Here is a 23,537-nt window from a genome sequence, read left to right as displayed (position 1 = left end):
TCGTTCCGCTTGTTTTTCCCTTCAAATTTCCAGTTTCTTCTTCTTCTTCTTTCCCGTTAACCGCGTCTTAGTCATGGCCAACGATCGATGGCCACAAATCATCGACGCCTTGAACTTTACATAATTTTACATAAGCCGCAAGACGAATTAAGAAGCTTCTTGGAAATCTCGTTTCGTTCCGTTCCGTTCCGTTCCGTTTCGTTTCGTTTCGTCCCGTTTCTTTTCTTTGGGCCTCTGCTGCATAATTGTTAATTTATCGATCCGCGCGTTTTAATTGCCTTCTTTATTATCTATCGACAGACGAACATAAAAAGTAGAAGAAGAAGAAGAAGAAGCAGAAGACGAAAAACAACAAACTTCGCATTCGGCGCATATCAAAGGCGATGCGTAACAAGTCGAGCTGAGCTGAGCTGCGCTGAGCTGAGCTGCGCTGAGTTCGTGTTGCTTTGAAGATCTGTTAATTTGCTAAAGGAATTAATGGGGAAATAAGAAACACTTTCTTTTCGCTCCAGCTAAAAATTAACAATGCTAATTGATGCGAAATCGGAGCAATAATTGTTTTATGTTATCGATCACTTATCGATATTTGCATACGATGCGATTTCATTTCGAGCCGACAACTGAGTTGACACGTTATGATAATGTGAAGTGAGCGTTCAAATTTCGTAGAATTTTTTAGAAATCAGAAATCTTTCATCTAATTTCAACTGAATGCGGATTCTATGAGCTACGCAATGGGAGGGAAGAGATGTGAAATTTTATAGAATTTGTGAGAGAATTACAAATTTCGATTGATTTCCAAGAACTTCATAGGTAAGAGCAGAGAAATCTGAGTTGACAGAGAATGAATTTGAATGCATAAAAGAGATTGTCCTATGGAATAGAGATAGATAAAAGATATATAAGATACGATGATTCACAAAATATGTAAACATTTGAGCAGCGAGAAGCATAGTAATGCAAGCCTCAAGGTACTTACTATGCTTCTCTCTGCTAGCTTTTAAGTAGATAAAACGATATGTCGTTAAGAACCTATTACTAAGATATGTCTATATAGACACAAGCAGAACTTGAGCAGATTTATAACTTCTTTACTAAGCTTCTCTCTCTCTCACACCTACTTTCTTATACGTAATGTATGTATATATAATCCTAACACTCCATAACTCACTGACTCTTAGCGAAAAACTGCTCAAGTCAACTTCAACTTCTCCTGTTTGCCTAGCTTCGCTTCTTTCTGCTAGGTTATTCATAGACAAAACGAGTTATACTAAGCTGGTTTAAATGCACTTGAAGAGCGTAATACTAATAGATATATTTAAAGATAAGAAGAGCTAGAGCCACTGTGCAACTTCTTTACTAAGCTTCACTCTCTGCCTCTGCTTACTTCTCACTCTTAGCTGCTCTCTCTTCTACTTTATCCTTAGCAGCTTCAGCTCTCCAGTGCAACTTCAACTTTTCCTATTGCCTGGCTTCTCTAGCTCTGTCTCTCATCCTCTCCCTCCCACTCTCCCACTCTTTCTACTTAATTAAATACATAAATACTTGATTGAAATTGTATAGGAATTAATTTATGCATGCGAATGGGGATTCGAGCTTGGCTTCTATCGCGACTCCAGTTGCCACTCGAGCTGTCGGCCAAGCCAAGTCGAGCTTTCAATTCTGGCTTTAGCTGTCACATTTGGAGCATTCGCTGGCTTATTAATTTAAATTATTATAATTGATATTTTAGATGAATTCTTTTATATATTTAACCCTTCCTCTCGCTCGCCCCAGATGAAATTCGATAACTGGATAACTTGTTATTCTGCTCGATGCTGTTGCCTCTTGCGCCTTTGGCAAATGGCTCTTAAGCCATAAATAATATCTAACAGGGCACATCATTTGTATACCCTGCTCACAGTGCTCGCTGGCAGGGTATATGCGCGTGCAGTGCCAATTTGTGCTGACTGCTTGCTAGCTAAAGCTTTTCTATTAATCATTTGATGTGCTTTGAAAGTGCTTTTAGGCTAAGCTTTGCACTTTCCCATTCGCTTTATTAATATTCATGTTTCGAAAAGCTTTACTTAAAAGCTCTAGCTGAATCTTGCTGTTTCTCTCTCACTCTCTTTCTTCATTTGTCTCTCTGACTCGTAAGTCTATGATACTTTTAAAAAGCTTTCATAAAAAGTTCTGTTTGAGCTTTCTTATGCTAGACTTTCCTTGACTACTTACTCAGGCTGTCTCTGGCTTTCTCTCCCTTGGCTTTATGTGTCTGCTGATCCACATAATAAAGAGCTTTTAGCAAGCTTTTGCATCTAAAGCTTTTCACATATTTACATTTATTTTTCCTTCTCTCTCACTCTCTCTCCTTTTGCAAGTCAACTTTGCTTAAAAAGCTTTCTTGCCCTTATAGCCACTATATAGTCTTAGTTACCTTAGTTACCTTAGTTACCTTATAGTTACCTTAGACAGGTGCAGGTATGTTCAAGTCGTTGCTCTACAGCTGCTGTCCGCTCAACCCAGCCTAAATTGAGCTTAAGGAAATACAAATACAGGCAACACCAATTAGAGTGAACGAAAGAGACACAGAGAGGGGGAGGGAGCGGGCGAGTGAGTGAGGGAGTGAGGGAGAGAGTGACAGAGAGGGCGACAGGTATTATTGAATTTTGGGCAAACAGCTCGATTGGAAACAGAATCCGTGTATCGACGACTCCGTGCATCTGTATCTGTATCTGAATCTAGCTTCGCACTCGAGTCCGAGCCGGAATCAGGTTTTTGGTTCTGATTGTGGTTCTGGTTCTTTGACCGGTTATGCATATTCAACAAATTCTATTTTTTGCTCCTTTTTATGGTGTTTTTATGTGAGCCGTGTGTTTTCTACGCAAATTGTTTTTATTTTTTTCTCTTTTTCTTCTTTTTTTTTTGCATATATTTATAATGGCTTACAAATAAATAACCAAAAGTCGCGATTTGCATAAGCTAAATAGAAAGCTAAACACGTTTTGCTTTTACCCCGAAACGTAAAGTTTTTTTTGTTGTTTTCTAGCTTGTTTATAGTATTCGTATGTTTTTTCTATTTTTCATGTATTTATTTAGTATTTTCATAAATGCTGCGGGTAGGTGTATCCCATGCGTGGGCAGCCATGCTCTGTGCTCTATGCTCCATGTCATAATTCAGTTATTGGGCAACCAGTTCATAAAGTTAACGACTGACGACTGACGACTGACGATTGACCGTCCATTCAGTTCATCAATGATCTCAGCTGCTGAGCTTGGGGCGTGGTGACAGCAGCAGGTGCAGCACATGTTTAGCTCAACTGGAGTTGCCTGACTAGCAGATGCCCTATTACAGGGTATCTAACACTCGTTTTGTGTGAAGGTATCTAAGAAGTAAGGCATACTTGAGCTGTGTATACCCCACTAGAAGCCACATACCAAATTCCATAGCTCTAGCTCTTGTACTTCTTGAGTATCTCAGCTAGACTTGCCTGGACCCATCACAGGGTATCTATCTGCCACTTCAAGTAAAGTTGACGACAAGTGTAGCATCCATAAGTTGTGTATACCCCACTAGAAGCCACACACCCAATTACATAGCTCTAGCTCTTGTACTTCTCGAGCTATGCTCAAAAAGGCAACCGGGAAAATCGATTCTTATCGATAGTTATCGAAATAGAAATGCCTGAGTCTGGCTTTGCTTTTCATGCGCAATAATGTATGAGTCCAATGCTCTGTTACATGCGTTGCCTCACAATCAATATACCCGCTTTCCTCATTTTCATAGCTGAATTCAGCGTTTGGAAAACAATACCAATTTGTCTTCCCGCTCGGTGTTAATCGATAAATTCACATTAATATAACATAAAAATTCGAATTGACATAGAAATGTCGAACTCGACTCAGACATACCACGTATTTGGTTCTATTTGGGTGATAGTTGCCCAACATAGAAATAGATCAAATCAAGGTTTGTTGTGATTGATTGATTGACTGACTGATTGATTAGTAAACTAACTGAACAGATAACTCAATGATTGCTTCAGTTTTCACTGATTGATTGATTGACTGGCTAACACATTGAGTGAAGGATCGGCTGATTGTTTGGACTGGCTGATTGATTGATTGAGCAGCTGTAAGACAGATTGATTGAGTAAGTCATGGCTTAGCTAGCTGACAGAATAACTGCAATAGACACTGGCAGATTGATTGGTTGACTAATAGAATTGATTGATTGATTGACTTTTTGAATGACTAACTGCTTGATTGATTGATTAACAGACTTTCTAAAATGATCTGGCTGATTGACAGACTGACATACTCGCCGACTGACATTGGATGACTGATTGATTGACAAATTGATTAATAACTGTTAGATCAATCGATTGATTGATTGACGGATTCAACCTTGACATATGATTGATTGACTGAATGGCATATGAAATAAGTTGATTGATTGATTGCTTGATTTCTTGTCTTATTAATTGTCTTCTTGACTGACTGATTGATAGCCAAAAAATAAAATATAAATAATAAAAAAATATATATATATATATAAATATATATATGTTTATTCTATATAAAACAGAAAAGTATTCTCTATTTGCATATCGTAAATATTCAGTTAAAAGCATCAATCCTAGCTGTAAATCAAGTCTAACCCACAAATCTAAAGACGCGCATAATATTCTCCAGGTGATAGGAATCGAGGGAACTAAACTGACCAAGTTGTAGAACAATGAAAACGATATTTTTTACGAGCTGAGAGTCTATTAAATTTCGGATGACGCATGAATTGAAGCTAGCTGGCTTTAATAAACTCTCTAGTTTTAGCCATTTTATGGCTATTAGGCATTCACAGAAATGGCTAGAGAAACGGCATCAAAATGGATTGTGATGTTAGTTTCTTGTTTCTGGTTGTATTAATTTTTAATTATAATTTGAATACTAATTATATTAAAAATGAAGAAGAAGAAGAAGACGAAGAATTAGAAGAAGAATGAACTTCAGTATATTCAATCTTATAAATAAAACCAGGCGCGCTTACTGCCGGTTCCCAGACCCCAACTAAGAATAATTTAAATAGCTAATGCCATAATCAAGCACGAGTTAAGAGTTATTTATTAAATAACATATTAATTTATTTGAGTTTTCCGCGAACCTCACAGAGTTCCCCTCAAATACAATAAAAAGGCATAAAATCGAGTTTCTACGTTTCTAAAAATAGCTGATTTAAGGTTTCGCCATTTAGAATTTCAAATTAAATCACCAGATTCAATAAAACCGAACAGCAAAGTTTTTAATAAGCTGGTTTTAGCCGTTAAATGCCTCCAATCACCACTCAATTAACGACTAACAGTTTATTTTATACAATTGCGCTGTTAATTCACGTGCAGCCAACTTAACAGATAACAGACTAGCCCACTGCATTGCACTCTCTTTACGCTCAATTCATTGGCAGCTGTAAGCACTGTAAGCACTCAGCACAAGTCGTGCCATTTGTCATACGCTTAACAGCGCTCGACCTTCAGCGCTCACAAATCTTCAGAAAGTTCTCAATCAATGGAAGACACTTGCTCCACTTCCAAAAGGTTTTACACTGCCAGACAGCGCGACTCCGAACGCACGCATACATGCGCGAAGCCGTTCACACACACACACATTGAGAGCAACGGCAGCTAGCGCGTGCGTCGTTGACAACAGCGACAACTGGCGCTCCTCTCCCTTCCAGTTGCTTACAGTTAGATAGTTAGTTAGGTAGACATGCGCACATATTAATTAGCTCGCTTTTGACGTGCGCGTGTGCATTTACATACATACAACTGTATATGTGCGTGTGCTTCGCATGCGCAGCTTCGAGTCCATTGTTTATTGTTTTTTTTTTACACATAAATTAATCTGATTTTCGCTCTCATTTACATATGCATGTGTGCGCGTGTATTGGTGTGACGCTTACACACACAGTTGCTGTTGCTGTTCTATTTTTGCTCTTGTTTGCACATGTCGCAATTGATAGCCGTTCTTTGCTCTTCGCTGTTTTGCTCTTCGTTCTTTGTGCACGCTATTGTTCTTGTTGTGCGTCGACGTCGCAGTCGCTGCCCTGCCATAATTTTCTACCGCACGAAAAACCGCAATCGGCAATTAGGTTCATTAGGGTGCGGCAGGTGCTGCACAGTGACTGACATAAGTAAATGGCTGCATTTAGCGTAATAGTGTGTTTAGGTGTGGCCATAAATACCCTGTAGCTAAGAGTTGCCAGCATATGTGTGTCACAGTTGTGCTAGTTGGAAATGCTCAACTGGGAGATATCCTAACAGAGGTAAAAAGCGCCGTAAATATTTTAAAACTGAATCAATTTTTATATATTTCATCGAATTTTTACTAGGCAGCTAAACTTTTCTTAGCCACTGTTTATTGTGTCATATCGTGGATTATGGCTAAAACAAGTTTGGCCATAAGACGTGAGATAGAAATATAGATAGCTAGATATATTTGAATCTAGAGACACAGCTTCTTCTGCTTCTTCTAGTTCTTGCATGAGTAATACATCATTTGCGTGTGCGTATGCGTGTGCGTTTACTATCATCAGGCACTTTTTAATGGGACAATTCGCTTCGATTCGCATCGATTCGATAGTTCCGCCTGCTGCTTAGGCGCAGCAATTAAAAAATTGACAGCTGCTCTGCCAATTAATCTAGCATAAAAATCCTAATGAAAAACAAAAATAAGAAACCAAAAGTAGAAAAAACTACAAATAAATATAAATGTCTAAAACAAACGCAAATCCAGATAAATTGTTATAAATGTCTTTTCGAATTAAGTTCATAAATTAAGCCAAGGAAAAAAAAAACAAAAAAATGTCAGCCATAAATTTTCGTATCGAACTGTTGAAAGTTGTGCCAAGAGGTTTTTGGCATCAGGAAATTGCCCACACCAACAACTCGTGTCGATATCGAAAATGAAAACGAAAACGAACTCGAATCGAAATCGAAATCGCAGTTCTTATCGTCCCCTTCCCTGCCCACGTTTATCTGTAGGGTATATTTAGTGTACCATGAACGTGCGGAACAGTTTGATACTTTTCTCACACAAGCTTTGAGTGTGTACAATTTTCCATATGAAACTGTATAATCAATCCTCATTTCGTACATTTTCTCTTTGCCAAATTGTCAAATTTTTTAAATTCCCCTTTGTGTCGATTTCCCTTTATGATATTTTTATATATTTTCTCTTAAGTAAATTGCCTACATTTTAAAGTTTTTCTTTTAAATAATCGAATTTCCCATTTTTCTTCATGACATTGTCATTTTTTGGTTGTTTTATTACAATTTCCAGAATTAAAATGTTGTTTTTTATTAATAAACTGTAACTCTAAATATTTATGGCACCTACACTTTCTGTGGAAATACCCAGATTTTTTAAGAGTCTCTTTGCATTTTATGATCAATTCCAAATTGTTAATATTGCCTTACAACATAGGTTTTTTAAGTTCCCATTTCCTAGAATCCCATTTGGGATTTTCCCTTCTTTGACCTTAATGTCTTATTGGTAAATTCCCAAATGCTAGAATAAAAAGAGAGAGACAAATATGAAAATTCCCAAATATACAAAAAATATAATTGGCTACGGAATTTCTCGTTTTCTCTTCTAGCTTTGCAGCTCAAGAGCGCAAATACCCGCTTCAAGTTGTCAATTGTGTCAGCATATTATTTTATTTTTACTTACTTGACAGTAACATCCACACATTTAAGAGAAAAATCAAAGTTTTTAAGCTCACTTTGCTACGATTCCAATTACCCAATTCTTAAGAGCATTCAAACTTCGTTTCCCATAATCGGTTGCTTTTTTATTCGGCACAGAAGATTAATTAAAATGAATGTTATTTATGTTTTTTAATTGCCGCTTAGCACGACTTTTTATGCATTTGTTTGCCAAATTGAATTGATTGAACTAAAGGTGAAAGGCTAATGCGTAGTCATTCTGCATTGTTGTTGTTGCTGCCTTTTTCTGCTTCTTCCACACACACTCAAAGCGGAAGTTTTGACGCGCACTCACACTTACCGCAGCAATTGCAGTACTATGAGTTTCTTGCGGGCTTGGAACACGCCTGGAAATCAACTGCATTCTCAATTCGTTTCCTATTTATAGCCGCGCCTGGAAGTCTGCTGCGCAGAGTTTCTGCTCGCGCCTAAGAGAGCGCTACTTAAATAAAAATTCTTCTTGTGTTACTTTTCTTTGCTCGTTTTTTCATGTTTTTTTTTTGTTTTTTTTTGCTTTTTATTTAGGATTTATACAATAACTTAACATTTGTTTGCGTTTTGGAATCGGAAATATACAATATTAAATATTGATTTCATGTTTTTGCTTTGTTTATAGTGTTATTTCTGATTTTTTGCTTGCTTAAAGTTTTTTGATTTTTTTGTTGATTTTGTTTATTGGAAACTTGAATTAGCACATATTTCGGGGCTCGCTATAACATATAATTTCTTATTTTTTTGTTTTTATTAATTTTATTACGTTTCTTTTTAATATTATTACATTTATCAAATGCAGCACATTAATGCTTACGCTGTGAGTGTGTCTGTGTGTTTATGTTGGTGTGTGTGTGGTTTTTGTAAGTGTGGGTGGCGGTCCTCATCGGTGTTACTGTTTTACTATTTGGTTTAGCTTTATATTTGGCTAGCGAAAAGAATCCCGCTACATAAGCACAAATATCACTAGTCTGCAGTGCGTATGTGTGTGTGTTGCTTGAATCTGTATATGCGTGTGTTCTTGGGTGGGTGGGTTGTGTGTGATATACATACACACACATATGCATCTATTTCAGTGTAGCTTGCTTGCCTAAAGTAGAAGAAAATATTCTCGCTCGCACACACACAATATACATATATGTTCGTATGTGCGTGTGTGAGGCACCTAAAGTCTGGCATTCATTAGAATATACTTAAATGAAAGTTCAAAAGAACCCAGTAAGACGAAAGTTATAATTGCGCGATATTACAATGCATGGTGTTTTCTGTGCATAGTTCATGCGTGTAAGTTCAACTGGGCTAGCTGCAGCAAATATACCGTTTGGCATTTGCAAGCTCTGCTTTAACGCGCTCTTAGTTTGTAACTCTTTATGTGTGTGTTATTGAGTGTTTTATATGTTTGTATGCGTGTATATTTGTTTTCTTTTTATTTTTGTTGTATATTTTGTTTAAGGTTTTAACATTTAATTTAATTTCATTATTTTCATCGTCATATAAATAAAAAATAAATACAATTTTTTTTGTTTTTGTTTTTTTTTTTTGTTTTCTTTCTGTTCTCTTATTATGCATGCAGGCAAAAACTGTTTCTGTTCATGTTTGTTTTTGTTATCGACTTTTTAAATACTCTTTAAAAAGCTGCTCTAATTTTACAAATACGAAAAAAATATATATATAATATATATATATTATGTATGTATATAAAGTCGAGTCATATTACAAAAAAAAAATATAAAGGAATATATATATATATATATATTTATATATACATATATATAGAATCAGCATCATTTGCTCTGTTGAATTGCTATAGCATCGGCTTTACATATACATATACATATATATATATCCAGACTAACAAATATATAAATATATATATATATGATATATACATATATGCATATGTATTATAAGTATATATCATCATAGTTGTTTCATTTGTTTTTAAATTAAATTTAAGCTGCAACTGCACGTGGCTTAGACAGCGACAGCTATAGCGGGCATTGAGTGTGTATGAGTGAGACGGCAATAACTGCTAACAGTTGTGGCTAGCGTTGCTGCAACTGTTAGCATTGCCATTTACATTATTCTGTTCTTGGTTCTGTTCTGTTAAGAGAGCTGACGTCTCGTTTCGATTTTGTGTGTGTGTTTCGTTTACTGTTGTCTTATTATTTTATATACTTTTATTTTCTTTCGCTTTTGCCTGTTTGTTTTGTGTGTGTTTTGTAGAAGCAAAGCAAATCTCTCAATGCAGCAGCATTCAAAATATCAACAGCTTCGGTTTCTTCACTTTTCCCCCTTCAAAAAATTAGCATTTAACATTAACATTAAATATGATACGCCCCATACAGTATCCCTAGTATCCCCCATATGCCCATATGTCCAAGCTGGGCTCCTACTCTCTCTTTCTGTCTCTCTCTGGCGTGTCGTCTCTGTGTGTGTTTGTGTGTCTGTCTGTGTGTGTGTGTTTCTGTTACTGTTTCACTTCTGCTTTCGCTCGCTGTTTGCTGTTCCTCGTTTCTCGTTGATTATTGCACCACACAGCAGCCCTTTTTCTTGTTCTTCTTCTCGTCGATGACCACGTGACTAGCCGAAGTTGGTCCCGGCACCACCTGCTTTGAGACTTGAGCCAGTGAAGTGACGCCGTTATTGCTCTCTGCTTTGCCAACTGCCGTTCCGCTTGCCACCCCATTGCCACCTGCTCCACCTACTCCTGTCGAGTTGACCACCTTGCTGCCGTGGGAATTTGTACCGTTTTGTGCTGTCGCTTGATTCTGCGAGAGCTGCAAGACAATTGAAAAACAAGATTAGTTCACTTAGCGAGTAGAATTCATTCAGCGAGTTTGTCCTTGAGCGAGAGCCAATTGACGAGAACTTATATTCTTCAAAGAGGGAGAGAGAGAGAGAGACTGGACGAGCTAAAATGTCAGTGTTGTATAGCGAGTTAATTTCTGTGAATGTTTTTTAGCGAGTCGAAAATGTATAGTAAAAGCTTAGCACAACTTTACACCAAGACTAACTATTTATCGCGTGATTTATACGACTTGGAATTTGAGTTCACAAAGTCTTAACAGAAATGTAACTATCTATATAGAAGAGTATCTCTTTATCTCTATTACATTTAGCTACATTTATAACAATATTTGCATAAATGCAATTGTAAGACCTTTATCTGCTTTACGGTTGCATTATATGTTCTTGCAACAATTGCAAATATCGAAAATGAAATCATCTTTAGTAGTAGGAATACTCATTACATCTATATGATTATGGAGTAGTTCTCAATGGTAGTCCTCTATGGTTCTCCTACACCCACTCTCTGTAGCTCCTTGTCTTTCTCTCTCTCTCTCTCTGTAGCTCTCTCTTCGTTTGTTTACGGTTACGCTTACATTTGTTTTGGTAACTGTCTCGCCTATTGCAGTAGCGCCATTACAGTTATCATCGCCATGCTGTGCGTTGCCGTTGCCAATTGTACGATCCTCTGTGGGAGTGATGGGCTTGCCGCCTGTCATGGGAATGGAATGAATTTTAGTCAAAGTGAGAATTGCAGAGAAGAGGAGTGTGCGTAACTCTTACCACGTATCATGCTCACGATTTCATCAGCCTCTCTGGACAAATCGCCGCCGGGACGAAACGGATTATCCCAGCCAGAATCAGTGCTGTAAAACGTTGTATTAGATCAGTATTGCAAAACGTTTTCAATGCGCTTTTTCAATCACCTCTGCTGTCTATCATAGGCTGGTCCCAGGCCAACGGTTGGCTGCATCGTTGCCGCCGCTATTTGCGTGAAGTCTATGTTACAATTGTAGCTACTAAACGTATTATCTAAATTATCTGAAAAACTCGTTAATGTATATTCGGCTGGCGGACAAATCTGTTGCGGTTGACTGCTTTGGTAAATTGAAACGCGCACTATCGAGCGCTCCGATCTGAAATATGAGAGAGAAGCGAATTATTAGCAAACATTAATATTATTGTTAGCAAATATTAATATTATTAATATCATTATTAATAATAAATTGCTCATTATTTTTATCATTGTCATCGTCACTAACATTATCATTATCATTGTCATTGGCATTATTCTTCTCACTAAGATCATTATCATTAGCATTATCATTAGCATTGTCATTGTCATTGTCATTGTTATTATCATTAGCATTACCAACATCGTCATTATCATTATCATTGTGATTATCATTAGCATTATCATTGCCGTAATGCTACTCATTATCATTGTCATTGGCATTATTCTTCCCACTATGATCATTATCATTAGCATTGTCATTGTCATTACCATTGTCATTGTCATTATCATTACCGATTATCATTATCATTGTGATTATCATTAGCATTATCATTGTCGTAATGCTACTCATTATCATTCTCATTGTCCTTATTCTTCCCAATACGACCCTTATCATTATTGCTGTCATTGCCATTATCATTTGCCTGATTCATACCCTGATTTATTATCATTAGAGTCGCATAACAGTCAAGTAGTAATCGATTTACCAATAGCTCTGGCAAAACTTGACTAATTTTCCTCACGTATTCCCCTGCGGCACTCGAGCCCTAAGCATTATAAGTTAGAAATCGAAATAGTTGGGTTGGGCAATCGCATAAATTCCAGTGCCGGCTGCCCACCAATTAAATTCAATGTCAATTGAATTAAGTCATTTGCCAATTTGTGTCGCAACGCATCGCGTCAGCGATTTGAACTTTTCAATTAAATTTTTTCCAATTGAATTTCGTCCACAAATGGAAATTGACATGGCAAGACCGCAAAAATCTCAACAAGCTCATGGAAATAGAAACAAATTAAAAAAAACCCCGGCCACAGCTTGAACGAGTTTTGCTATTTTAGCGCGTGCCACAAAATGTCGCAGTTATAATATAATAAATGAGGGAGGGAGAGAGAGTGAGTGAGTGACACTGAACTACCTTTCCAGGAAACACTGCAATCCCTAGGGTATCTTAATGTGTATCATTATTTCACTCGTTTATCGAATTACGTCGCGACTCGAACGTGACTTCAAGCCCAAAATGACAGCAGCGAGGTTAACCAACTCTTAAGAGTTAGTTTAAGGCAAGTCTCGGCTTAAACCAGTTGCGAATTACAACTTGTTTAAAAGCTGTTGCTCTTGGCATAAAAATCACGCCTGACGCAGTACAAAACAAAACTTTTCATTTGCAGTAAACACACGAAGGGCGCAGAGATCGTAGCAAAGATTGAAGATAGATGAATGATTATAGATCCAATAAAGATGAAATACGAAAGATGGAAGATTAACCAAGTAGAATGTAATAGCTGTCTTATAGATTAGAGCTAGAATAGGAAAGAAACTCAGAGGTTGTCAGATGGAAGAAGAGAAATGGAGAAAGATGGAGGATAATAATGCTAGGGAGTAGAAGATAGAGAATAGAATAAAATAGAGGAGGATAGAGGATAGAGGATAGATGAACAGAAGATAGGATAACGCATATAAGGGAACTAGACAAAGGACAGAAAGCGTAGTATGTCATATTGTGAATCACTTATGTATATTTACCAGAATTTCATAGGCCCTTAAGGGCACTAGCCTCAGATGGGCAAATGACACTCTCTTATTTATGCTCACATTTAGTGATTGAACATTTGCATGCAGCTAATTAATTGTGTTAGTTGTAACCATATTATCGAGGGCACTACCGAATGATACCAGAGCGCGCTTCCTTTGCAGCACGAGCCCTCGACTACAACTAATTGATATGTGACCTCATTTCGAGAAAAAGGAACTTTAAAAAGCAACAGCCCCAAAGGGTAGAGGCAAAGGGTCGAACCTATGACTCATAGCTTGGCGGAAACAAAGGCGTCGCCCCCTTTTCACGTATTTAAGCCACACATACTATATTTGTTATATATTCATAAGTAATGCAATTGCATAATGTTACGAGGCACCCATTAAAAAATAAGCCCCGTTACGTGCATGCAAATTAGCTGAGCGACGCCATGTTTAATCGTAATAATTCACAACTAGTTCAAGTCGTAAAAACTTCCAAGAAGCTTTGCTACTTTCTAAGTTTTTTTCGTTTCGTTTCTATTTTTAACTGATTCTTCTACCTCTTCTTCTTCTGTTCGTTTCGTTTGTGTTTGTTGCTGGGTTTCCAGGAAACTCGAAATGAGCCGCAAAGCAATATTCTTAGCTCTATTTAACGCTGTTGCTGGCTTGTTTGGCCAGATGTGATCTAAGATCTACGATCTACGTTTTGGACTTCTTTATGTGCCGCTGTCCATCAGCTGCTTCTTCTTCGGTTTCTTTTTGCCAGTCATTTGAGTCTTTTGTTCATCGAGAAGAAGCTCAAAAGTTGTTTCCAAACAAGTTACGCAGTTGAAGGTTATGGACCTAGACGGCATGATGGACTCGCAGTTACCCTACAATTAACTAAACACTATTCTTCCCAGACTTCTTAAGATATAAAACTTAAATCATGCTAAACTTCTGAGATTACCGCTTGAGTTTCACTCGAAATAAAGTTTGAATTGATTCATATTCAATTTGTTAATATGTTTGGAATTTTAAGTGACTAGGAATTATTCTATTAACTGTCTACTCACGATAATTCACACTGTGAGGTTGTGATAAGCAAAAGCTATTTATAGGGCAGGTACATTTTGTATCATATATGAAAATAGATCAAGATAAAGTGTTAATGAATACTCTTGTTTAAACTACAAGGTTAGCATCTATACATTATGTGATACTCATTTTTACAGGGTATCACAGATGAGGTTGGTATGTAAAATAATTGATCTTCACTATTTCATATTTAACTGAATCTTGTAAAGATTATAACATCATTATAAACCAAATTTTTGCTATTAACAGGGTATTTACTTATCGTATTTGGTCTAGTTTAATAAGTCAATTGAAGCAGCTTTTAGTCAGCGGCCAGAATACAAACACTGATTAGAAATTTTATACATATGTACAATCGATAAGGTCGAAGATGCCGCTTGTTAACACTTTCAGCATTTACTGCTATAGAAATTGCAGGGTATTGCAAAAGACCTACCATTAGAATACTCTTTAAGTTATTAGCAATTTTCGTATTTATTTATTTCGCACTTTTTGTTCGATTCTTCCCACACTTAAAGGGTATTTAAGGTGCTCTATATGACGGTAACTCCACTCTTTGACTTGTCATCAACATCAGATGCTTTTGTTCTATGTACACCACTCAAAATAGCACATTTAGCCAATTACAGGATATTTCTAGAGCTAAGCTCCCGGATACTTTCAATTGTTATCAATTGGAATAGCTTTTAATTCGCCTAATGCCTATTTATAGACAATTTATATTAATTGCAGGGCATACGTGATAGAAATCTTAGCTGAAAAATAGTGAATGTTGTAGCGTAACGAATGGGAATGGAAATCGAAACGAATTGAATCTAAAACGATTTCATCAGCCAGCGCCAAGTTGTTTTATCTGTTTACTTTTCGAATACACTTCATAAATTCAACGTACGAACTAATGTTCTTGCTGCTGTTGTTGTTGTTGTTGTTGTTTCTGGCGGCTCATTGAACATGTGAAGCTTACGTCATGTGCCGAAATTGATATGCGAATGCGACAACAACAACAACAAGTACAGTAACAACTGTAACAAGCAGCACTACAAAAGAAACAAGCAAAGTTACAAGCAACGAAAAACAAGTTTTTTTTTTGTATATTTCTCATTTTTCAAGTGCCAACTGCTGTAGGAGCGAGAGAGGGATGGAGGCACGATAGGCGGCTGTCTGCTCATCATAAACTTCCTTTAAAGTAAAGCACAACAAGCAAAGCAGAAATAAAACTAAAAACTTGTTGCTCTGGTGTGGGAGTGTGAGTGAGAGTGAGATAGCAGCGACTAAGTGCAAGGTGTTGGAAAGCAAATGCAGCGAACTTGAGAACTGCTGCTCTTCACTCTTCGGTCTTCTTCTCTACTTCTTCCCCTTCCAGACGCGCTTGGCTGTCGTTGTTATTGCTGTTTAGTTCTTGCACAGCGATGAGCGCATCAAGTTGGGGCGGCAAAACAACGCAGCACAGTAGAGCTTTCAATTAGTTCTTGGACGACGTCACAGCACACACAAGCACACACATGCACACTCATACGCACGCACGCAGGCGAGCAATGAGAGCAGCGTAAATTAATTTAACAAATTACTGTGCCACATACATATGTACAGAGATGTATGTATGTGTGTGTTTGTGTCCATGTTAGATTTATGTCAGTGAAAGAGCCCCACCCGCGCGTAACATTTAAAAAAAATGGAAAAAGGAAAATGAAATTAACAGTTGAACGAAATGTTAATTGAACATTTTTGCACTTGACGTCAAACAGCAGCAGGAGCAATTTATTTGCATTCCAATTGGAAAAAAAGACATTTTGTTTTTGGTTTACTGTATTGCATGCTGTTAAAACAGCGCTGCTTTGCGGCGCGCATACCTGCTGCTGCTGCTGCGCCAACTGCGACTGCGACTGCGGCCGCTGTCGGCATTTTATTTTCAACAAAATTTTTAAAACACACAGAGATGCGATCACATGCCCATATTATAGAATTTATATTATAAGCATACAAACATGTATATAAATATATATATATATATGTATATATATATATATAGAAATAACAACGTCGCAACGGGCACGAACACCGTCTAAACTTAAAGCTATGTCTAATTTATGTACAAACAAGGCACTATATTTTAACGCACACTGTTACAGGCAGCACACACATACACTAATATGCGCTAGTCGGGCCAGTGTATTTTAATTGCGTTCACAGAGCATTAGCAGAGCTGCGCTACACAGTGAAGCAGTGTGAGAGAGCGCGCAAGCGAGAGAGTGTGCGAGCGTGGGGAGTGGCAAATGGGGTGGTGAAGTGGCGTTGGCGGGTAAACGAGGCCTGCTGTTGAGCGAGGAGAACTCAAGGGGGCGCTAGTGTGTATTATTTTTTGCGATGAACTCACTGTGCGCATCCCACCATGGACAACAACAACAGCAATTGGCTAAGCGTAACAGCGTATATAAGTATATGTGTGTATGGGGCGAATTACATTGTACAACAATGGCACAAATTACTTTCACATTGTTTTATTACTAATTTTGGTTTTCTATATTTTTTTGCCATGGCATTTCAATTGTGTTTTGGGCATTTACAAAAAAACCTGCATTTACCAACACTGCTGCAGTGGGTGTTATGAGTGCAAACAGCGCCTTTCTCTCACTCTCTCTCCCTTACACTAACTAATACACCAACCACTTGCACTGACTGCTGCTCAACCGTGTAGGTGTGCATGCGTGTTTGTGTGTTTATGTGTCCCTTTTTGGCACGCACGATTGACTTTTGCAATTGTTGTTTTTCGTTTCGTTTTTGCTGTCACTCTGCATTTAGCTGGCATTTAATTTGTTAACAACTAATTTCACGCACTTGACAATTTGTCTTTCCGCAGCAGCTGCTGCTACTCCTTCTTCTTCGTTGGCTGTATGTTTTCAACGTTCTGCTTCCTCTTTCAACGATTCTACGCGCGTTTTACTTTTGCGAACCACCGTCTGTCCGTCCGAACTGTGCTGGCTGTCTATGCCCTTTACTCGACTCTCTCGACCGTTTCGCGCTCGGCTGCTGGGGTTGTTTGTTAAAGACACAACTCACCAAACACGGAACACGATTGAAAAAAAATCAACAGCAAAAAAAATAACAAAATAAGAATGAAAATTTACAATAACAACGAGTGGCAGAAGAATACGGCGAATTCCAAGCAATGAGCGAACGAGCGCCCCGCACGTAATTCTCGTTTGTTGTTGGCTGTTTGGCGTTGTCGCTGCGTTTGCCTAGCTAAACTTGCAAGCTTGCTGCTAAAAAGTAAAAGATACAATACACGCACACACACACACGTACACAAATGTTTGCAGGAGCGCGCGTTGCTGAGCCGTGCTAACTAAGAGAGTACGCGAGAGTGCCAGCGTGCGCTCTCCAACTGTGAAGTTCATACGCTAAGGTTGCCACCTAGCAAGTTTTTTTCTTTCTAACTGGAAATTAACTGCGATGTAATTTTGGAAATAAAAAAAAACTAAATAATTAAATTTAAATATTCTAGTCAAGAATATGAAAATTGTATGTTCAAGAAAAATAATTCAAATCATTTTATAATATATTTAACAATAACATTTCCTAATTTTTTCTTTTCCTTTCATATTTGAACTATATTCAAACAAGAAAGCGAAAAAATATAGTTTCATTTTGATCTTTAAATAGTTGCTGTACTTTCTTCAATAAATTTGGCTGCTACGCAGTAAACGTAAACAAAAAAATCCAATTGGGAAATGTGCGCAATTATCTTTTGGCCAAACAAAAACAAACAGTGAAAAAGGCGGCAATTTCGGAGATTTGGCAGCTGTTTTACAGCAACAATAGAACTGAACGAACTGCGCCAATTTCCCGTTTTTTTTGCGTTGTTGTTGTCGCAGATGCGCAATAAGATGAACGACAGCAACAGCAACATAAACGCACATTGTAATAATAGCAAAAACAAACAAACAAACAATAACGCCAACGTGCCACATCTGGCAACGCTGCTAAACTAACAAACATGACATCACTTTTTCGTTTTTTCTCCTTTTTTGCGCACTCACAAGAATGCAAAGTAATGTGAAGAGAGCGCGCGACGCAAGAGAGCACTCTCTTTTGCGCTCGCGCACTCCCGCTGCCGCTCTCTGCTGCGGCTGCGACTAGTGCTGCTGCTGTTATACACAACGTGAACGAAAATAAAAATAATAACATAAGAAACATAAACACGTAACTATATAAAAGGTAATCTGGAGAGCCATTGGGGAAGCTGACTGATAAATGGAAATCGTGCCAAGCCAGGGGTTGTAGATGGGGAACACCGACACACACATTCTTAAATGTATTGAAACATTTTGTTTTGTTTTCCATATATTCTTTTATTATATTCTCTTTTTTTTTGTATTATTTCGGCTGTGCTTGACAGTTAATAAACAGGGTTGCCAGACGGACAGACGCGCTGATGCTGACAATTGGGAACGTTGTCTCTGTATGTGTGCATATGTGTGTTTGTGCTTCTATTGTGTCGACGCCGCCATAAAACTATTCAGAGCGCACGTACAGCATGCGTGTGTGTGTGTATGTATGTAGGTAATAGGGCTGACTGACTGAGCGACTGACCAGCGGCACAATTACCGTTAACATTACACACACAAAATGTGACAATGGCTGCCTTTTTGCTGCCGCTGCTAACTCTTCTTCCTCCTGCTGACATGCTTCACAAGTGTATTGGGGTACCGGAAAATCAATCGACTGACAGACAGCTCACACACACACAGATACAGATGTACCTTCACAATAGCTAAAGCTTGCACGTAGATTACATACACGCACACACAGGCGTGCGCAAGGTGCTCGAATTTCAAGACATTCACTTGAAAATTACCAAGGCAAGCGCTGCCAGATCAAGATAAAGATGAAGAAGAAGAAAAACGTGGATCGGGCGTGGGGCAGGCGCTGGCTGGGGTCAGTCAGCCCAGCATCCGGGCCAACTGTGTTAATGCCCGCAGCCTCACCTCAACCTCAACTCATTTTTATTTCATCTCATTCTCATTCACATTCACATTCACATTCTCAAGCTTCCATCTTCGATCTCATAAACATAATCAATAACAGCAAATGGTTTTGTCTATTCTTATGCTTCACCAGCTCTATACCCTTCTACGCTGTGTGTATTCACGTTATATTCTCTGTTTTGTAACAAGTAGAAAAGAGCTGTATTAAATTCTCGTGTTCATTCTTTCTTTATTACTTTCATTCTATCTGTATCTCTCTGTCTCTCTCTTTCCTTCTTTGACTTGCTCTATCTGGGTTTCCCTCTTTCTATTTTTCTCTTTCACTCTCCAAATATTTTTCTCTATATCTCTCCTTTCTCTTAATATATCGTTTTCTCTTTCTCCCTCTCTCTATATATCTCCCTTTCCTTCCTTCTGTCTTTCTTCCTTTCTCTCTCTATCTCTAATTCCCTTTCTCTATTTCTATCTATTTCCTTCTCTCTTTCCTCCTTTATTTTCCTCTTTCTTTTTTCTCCATCTTCCCTTTATCCCTCCCTATCTCTCGATGTCTTTGTTTGAACTCTTTCTATTTAATCGAACGATCACCCTGACAGCTTTTGCAGAGTATTTCAATTCTAGTATTTCAAAAAAATTAACGGCTCTATTGAAATTAAGTAGCTGTAGTTCGTAAGCCAAAGAATGTTTCCATGCAGCAAGTGGCGCTTGATGATATCACGCGGTCGCGCTTGAAGCCCACGAACCGGCAAATTAAAGCTCACACACACGTACAGGGAGATAGAGAGAGAGAGTCAAACGGGAAAGGTCAACAAAATAAGTGCGAGCTCTGGCAACGCCAAACTGCGTACTATCGACAAAGCAGCAACGAGCTATCGATGAGACCACACGCAATAATCAGATAATTTACAAAAAAAAAAAAAAAAAAATGCGTGGGCGATTGGGTTTATCGATAAACAGCTTAGCAAGAGGCGAGTCTTAATTATAAAAGGCGTTGCGTGGGTGTGGCGCAGTTAATAGACAACAGCCACGCGCACACATGCATGCGCGCGCGTTTATGCACCCACAGACAGTCAGGCACCTAAACAGAGCCCAAAAAAGATGTGGGTCAACAACCACCAAATGAAGTTGACCTACATCATGCTTTAAAATGCAAATACACACACACACAAGCACACATATAACGCAACATTATGTAAGCAACGAAACGACGACAGCGCAGTTTAACGGTATTCAACGGCTGCTGCTGCTGCTGAGAACGCGCAACTGCAGCGCCGGCGCAGACCAAAACAGTTTGAAAAACTCCAGTTGGAGTTGTTGGTGGTGGCAAATCAAATAGGCATGGGTAGCGGAACAAGAGCGAGAAGCGAGGAAGAGAGCAACTTAAGTAAACAGAGCGGCGCATCCTGTGTATATGTAGTGTGAGTGTGTGTGTCTTATCAGATGTAGTTCATTTGCTTCTTTTAAACTTCCAACGTAATTATCGATTTAAAAAAGTTGGGATTTTTATCTGTTTCTCTCTTTTGGCGGGGTTGTTTGTTTTTATGCAGAGTTCAATGCATGCCAATTGGATTTCCAGCGATTGTATGTGTGTGTGGCTTAGGCTTAGCTGCCGCTTAACCAGCAGCTTATTTTCAAGTGAAAGCTGACAAAAAAATTACTCTCATGATCTTTTGTTTTTTAATGCGCCATAAAAGTAGAGTCCCAATTTAGAGCACATCCATTAAACAAAAGAGCACGTTGTTTTGTATACATACATATATGAAAAAAAGCGCAATGTAAAAAACGAACTGCATAATATAAAGGGTTCATTAACTTTCTTGTGGCTGCTGTGCAAGAGATGAGCGCGGAGTCAGGTTTCCGTTCTGTGCACTTTGCATACGTAATGGACAAGTTCTTTCCCTTAACGAAACTAACTTATTCTGCACTGATCGAATTCTCATATCCTTAGTACACTTTACTCTTTTCCAGTTTCGTCAAGTTTCTGGTTCCCATCACTGACAAGAAATGATCAACTCTTACACCTTAACGAAATTACAAACTCCTGTTTAAATCTTCATTTCCGTTTCCCTCTCCACCTTTTTCAGCTTCGTTCAGTTGTTGGTTCCCACCATCACCTTGTATCATTCACAAGCTTTCCACAAACACTCTTTTATCTTCGTTCAGTTTTGAGTTCCCATCATTGTGGAAACCTATGACGTCTCGCTCAGTCATTGCATTGGTGATCGGAAGCGCTTAGCTGCTATTTCTCTTGCACTAATTGCTTACTTAGTGCTCTCTTTATATATTCTTTTTATTAGTCTTTGTTTTTTTACTTACTCTTCCTGCACCTCGATGCCACTGTCGTCCATATTCAGTTTTGCATAGTCACCGTAAGTGGCGTAATTGTTGCCGACTAGCGGTAAATGCGTCGCTGCTGCTGCTGTTGTAGTTGCTGCCAGCAGCGGCTGACCAGCAGCGGCGCCGGCAGCAGCAGCAGCAGCGGCATCGACCGCATCGAAACCAAAGCTCGGCTCCACGTGCTCAGAGAGAGGCGTTGGCGTCTCAAACACCAAAGTCTCTACCATGGATCCTTTCGAAGAGCCAAACGACACGCTGCACAGCAAAGAAAACACACAGAGATAGAGAGGCAGAGAATATAATTATAGGGAATAAATTGAGTTGGTGTCTTATTGGAAGGCTGGAGAGCTGTTGGCTTTACGCACCGTTTGAGTCCAACGCTTTTAGTGCCAAGTTTGCTGAGTTTGGGCTTTTTCTGATTGTGGGTGGGCGGGCGGTTGAATTTATCACTTTGATCGCTCGAGTCGGCCGCACCGGCCGTTGTGGCCGTCTCCTCGGACAGATCGTCCACGTCGCTGCGATTGTTGTCGTTGTTATTGTAATTATTATTGCTGGCCTCCATTTCGTTGTCGTTGTTATTACTATTGCTGCCACTGTGATTGTTGTTGTTGCTGCTGCTGTTGCGGGACGGATGCGTCGCTGCATGGATCAGCGGCAACGTCAACGTTTTTGGCGGCGACGGCGGCAGCGGCGGCGGCGTTGGCGTCGATGTGCTGCCCAGTAGACGTGTGCGCTCATCACAGTTATCTGCTGTGACAGCGGCTGTGGCGGAGGCAGCGGTAGAGGCAGTGACAGCACTCGACGTTGACGGCACGTTAGCAAGCATTGCGGTTGGCGGCGGCGGCTGTGGTGGCGCAGTCGGCTTAAGCTTAACAAAAGTTTCGTTCAGTTCTGTATGCTAATTCACAATAGCCACTGCAGCATTTTGACTGCTGTTGTTATTGTTGTTAATGTTACTTGTGTTCAGTGCGTGCGTGAGTTGAATGCACTCGCACGAGTTTCGTTAAGCTAACGGCGCGCTAGCGGGCGAGGTAGTTGGGCGGTAAAAAGCTTCGTTCAAAAGGCAATAACAACAGCAGCAGTAGAGTATGAAGAAGCAGTCGAACAACAACAATGCGACGTTGGCAATGTTTTATTTAATTTATCGTTTGCTTTATTTCGCTTGCCGCTTGATTGAATTTAAACCGGACGCGGCGACGTCAACGCCGACGCTCAACAATAATGACGACAGCGACAATTCTTGCATACGAATGCTACACTGCGCGGCTCTGCGGCTGCGGCGGCAGCCGCAACTGCGCCTTTTTTTGTTTCACCTTTTTCTTTCACACACACACGCACATAGGCAAAGAGACACAACGATACGCGACTTAATTTCCGCAACAGAATTGAATAGAATTTCCACTGCCACAGTCACACACACACAAACAAAATATTAGCACCCAAAAACAACAAATACAAATAACAACAGCAATAACAGCAGCAGCGACAACAACAACAAACGAAGGAGGCGGCAGGCGGCTGCGCTCGATAATTGCACTTGGGCACACTTAACACAGACGAGAAGATGCGGCGGCGTTCCGACTGCGGCGCATTTGTAACACGTTTGCGTACGCTAACAAGTTTATAAATAAATATGCATGTGCATTTAATAAATCCGTTCTGTCGACTGCCCCTGTTGCTGTTGCTGTTTATTTTGGCCCTTCTTGCGTCGCCGTGTGTATTTGCTGCGCTTCGAATTTCAGCCACTGCCGTCAGTGTGGCTGAGCTCGACATGACGGATAATCCTGTAAATTGGTCAGTAGTAAAATATTGGTTATTTTTACTAACTGACAGCTGGTCACACATAATGTTAAACAGCTTTAAGCAAGTGT

General features: G+C 39.1%; 1 protein-coding gene across 2 annotated transcripts; it reads right to left on the bottom strand.

Annotated features, from left to right (window-relative positions):
• Positions 1-9,630: 9,630 nt before the first annotated feature.
• On the bottom strand, positions 9,631-23,435 carry LOC111592316 (probable serine/threonine-protein kinase nek3). Of its 2 annotated transcripts, XM_023304432.2 has the most exons (6): positions 22,032-23,435; positions 21,646-21,921; positions 11,447-11,656; positions 11,304-11,386; positions 11,117-11,232; positions 9,631-10,510 (listed from the first exon to the last, which is right to left on the bottom strand). In XM_023304432.2, exons 1-6 carry the CDS (start codon positions 22,490-22,492, stop codon positions 10,256-10,258), a joined length of 1,401 nt encoding a protein of 466 aa, XP_023160200.1. In that variant the 5' UTR covers positions 22,493-23,435; the 3' UTR covers positions 9,631-10,255. The 2 variants fall into 2 exon arrangements, with proteins under 2 accessions (XP_023160200.1, XP_023160209.1); XM_023304441.2 differs by lacking the exons at positions 21,646-21,921; positions 22,032-23,435 and adding an exon at positions 17,651-17,757 and having other exon boundaries at positions 9,632-10,510.
• Positions 23,436-23,537: the final 102 nt, after the last annotated feature.

The sequence above is a fragment of the Drosophila hydei genome, unplaced genomic scaffold (assembly GCF_003285905.1).
Source record: "Drosophila hydei strain 15085-1641.00,03,60 unplaced genomic scaffold, DhydRS2 tig00000237-arrow-arrow-pilon, whole genome shotgun sequence".
NCBI classification, from domain to species: domain Eukaryota; kingdom Metazoa; phylum Arthropoda; class Insecta; order Diptera; family Drosophilidae; genus Drosophila; species Drosophila hydei.
Note: the sequence above shows the minus strand (reverse complement) of the source record. Positions and strands in the feature narration are given on the sequence as shown.

Bases quoted from the DNA above. Each gene is read 5' to 3' on its own strand.
- LOC111592316 (XM_023304432.2), bottom strand. From the start codon at position 22,492: ATGCTTGCTAACGTGCCGTCAACGTCGAGTGCTGTCACTGCCTCTACC. The intron at 21,922-22,031 runs GTGCGTAAAGCC...TTTGCTGTGCAG, and splicing joins AAAAGCGTTGGACTCAAACG to CGTGTCGTTTGGCTCTTCGA. The intron at 10,511-11,116 runs GTAAGCGTAACC...ATTGTCTTGCAG, and splicing joins AGACAGTTACCAAAACAAAT to CTCTCGCAGAATCAAGCGAC.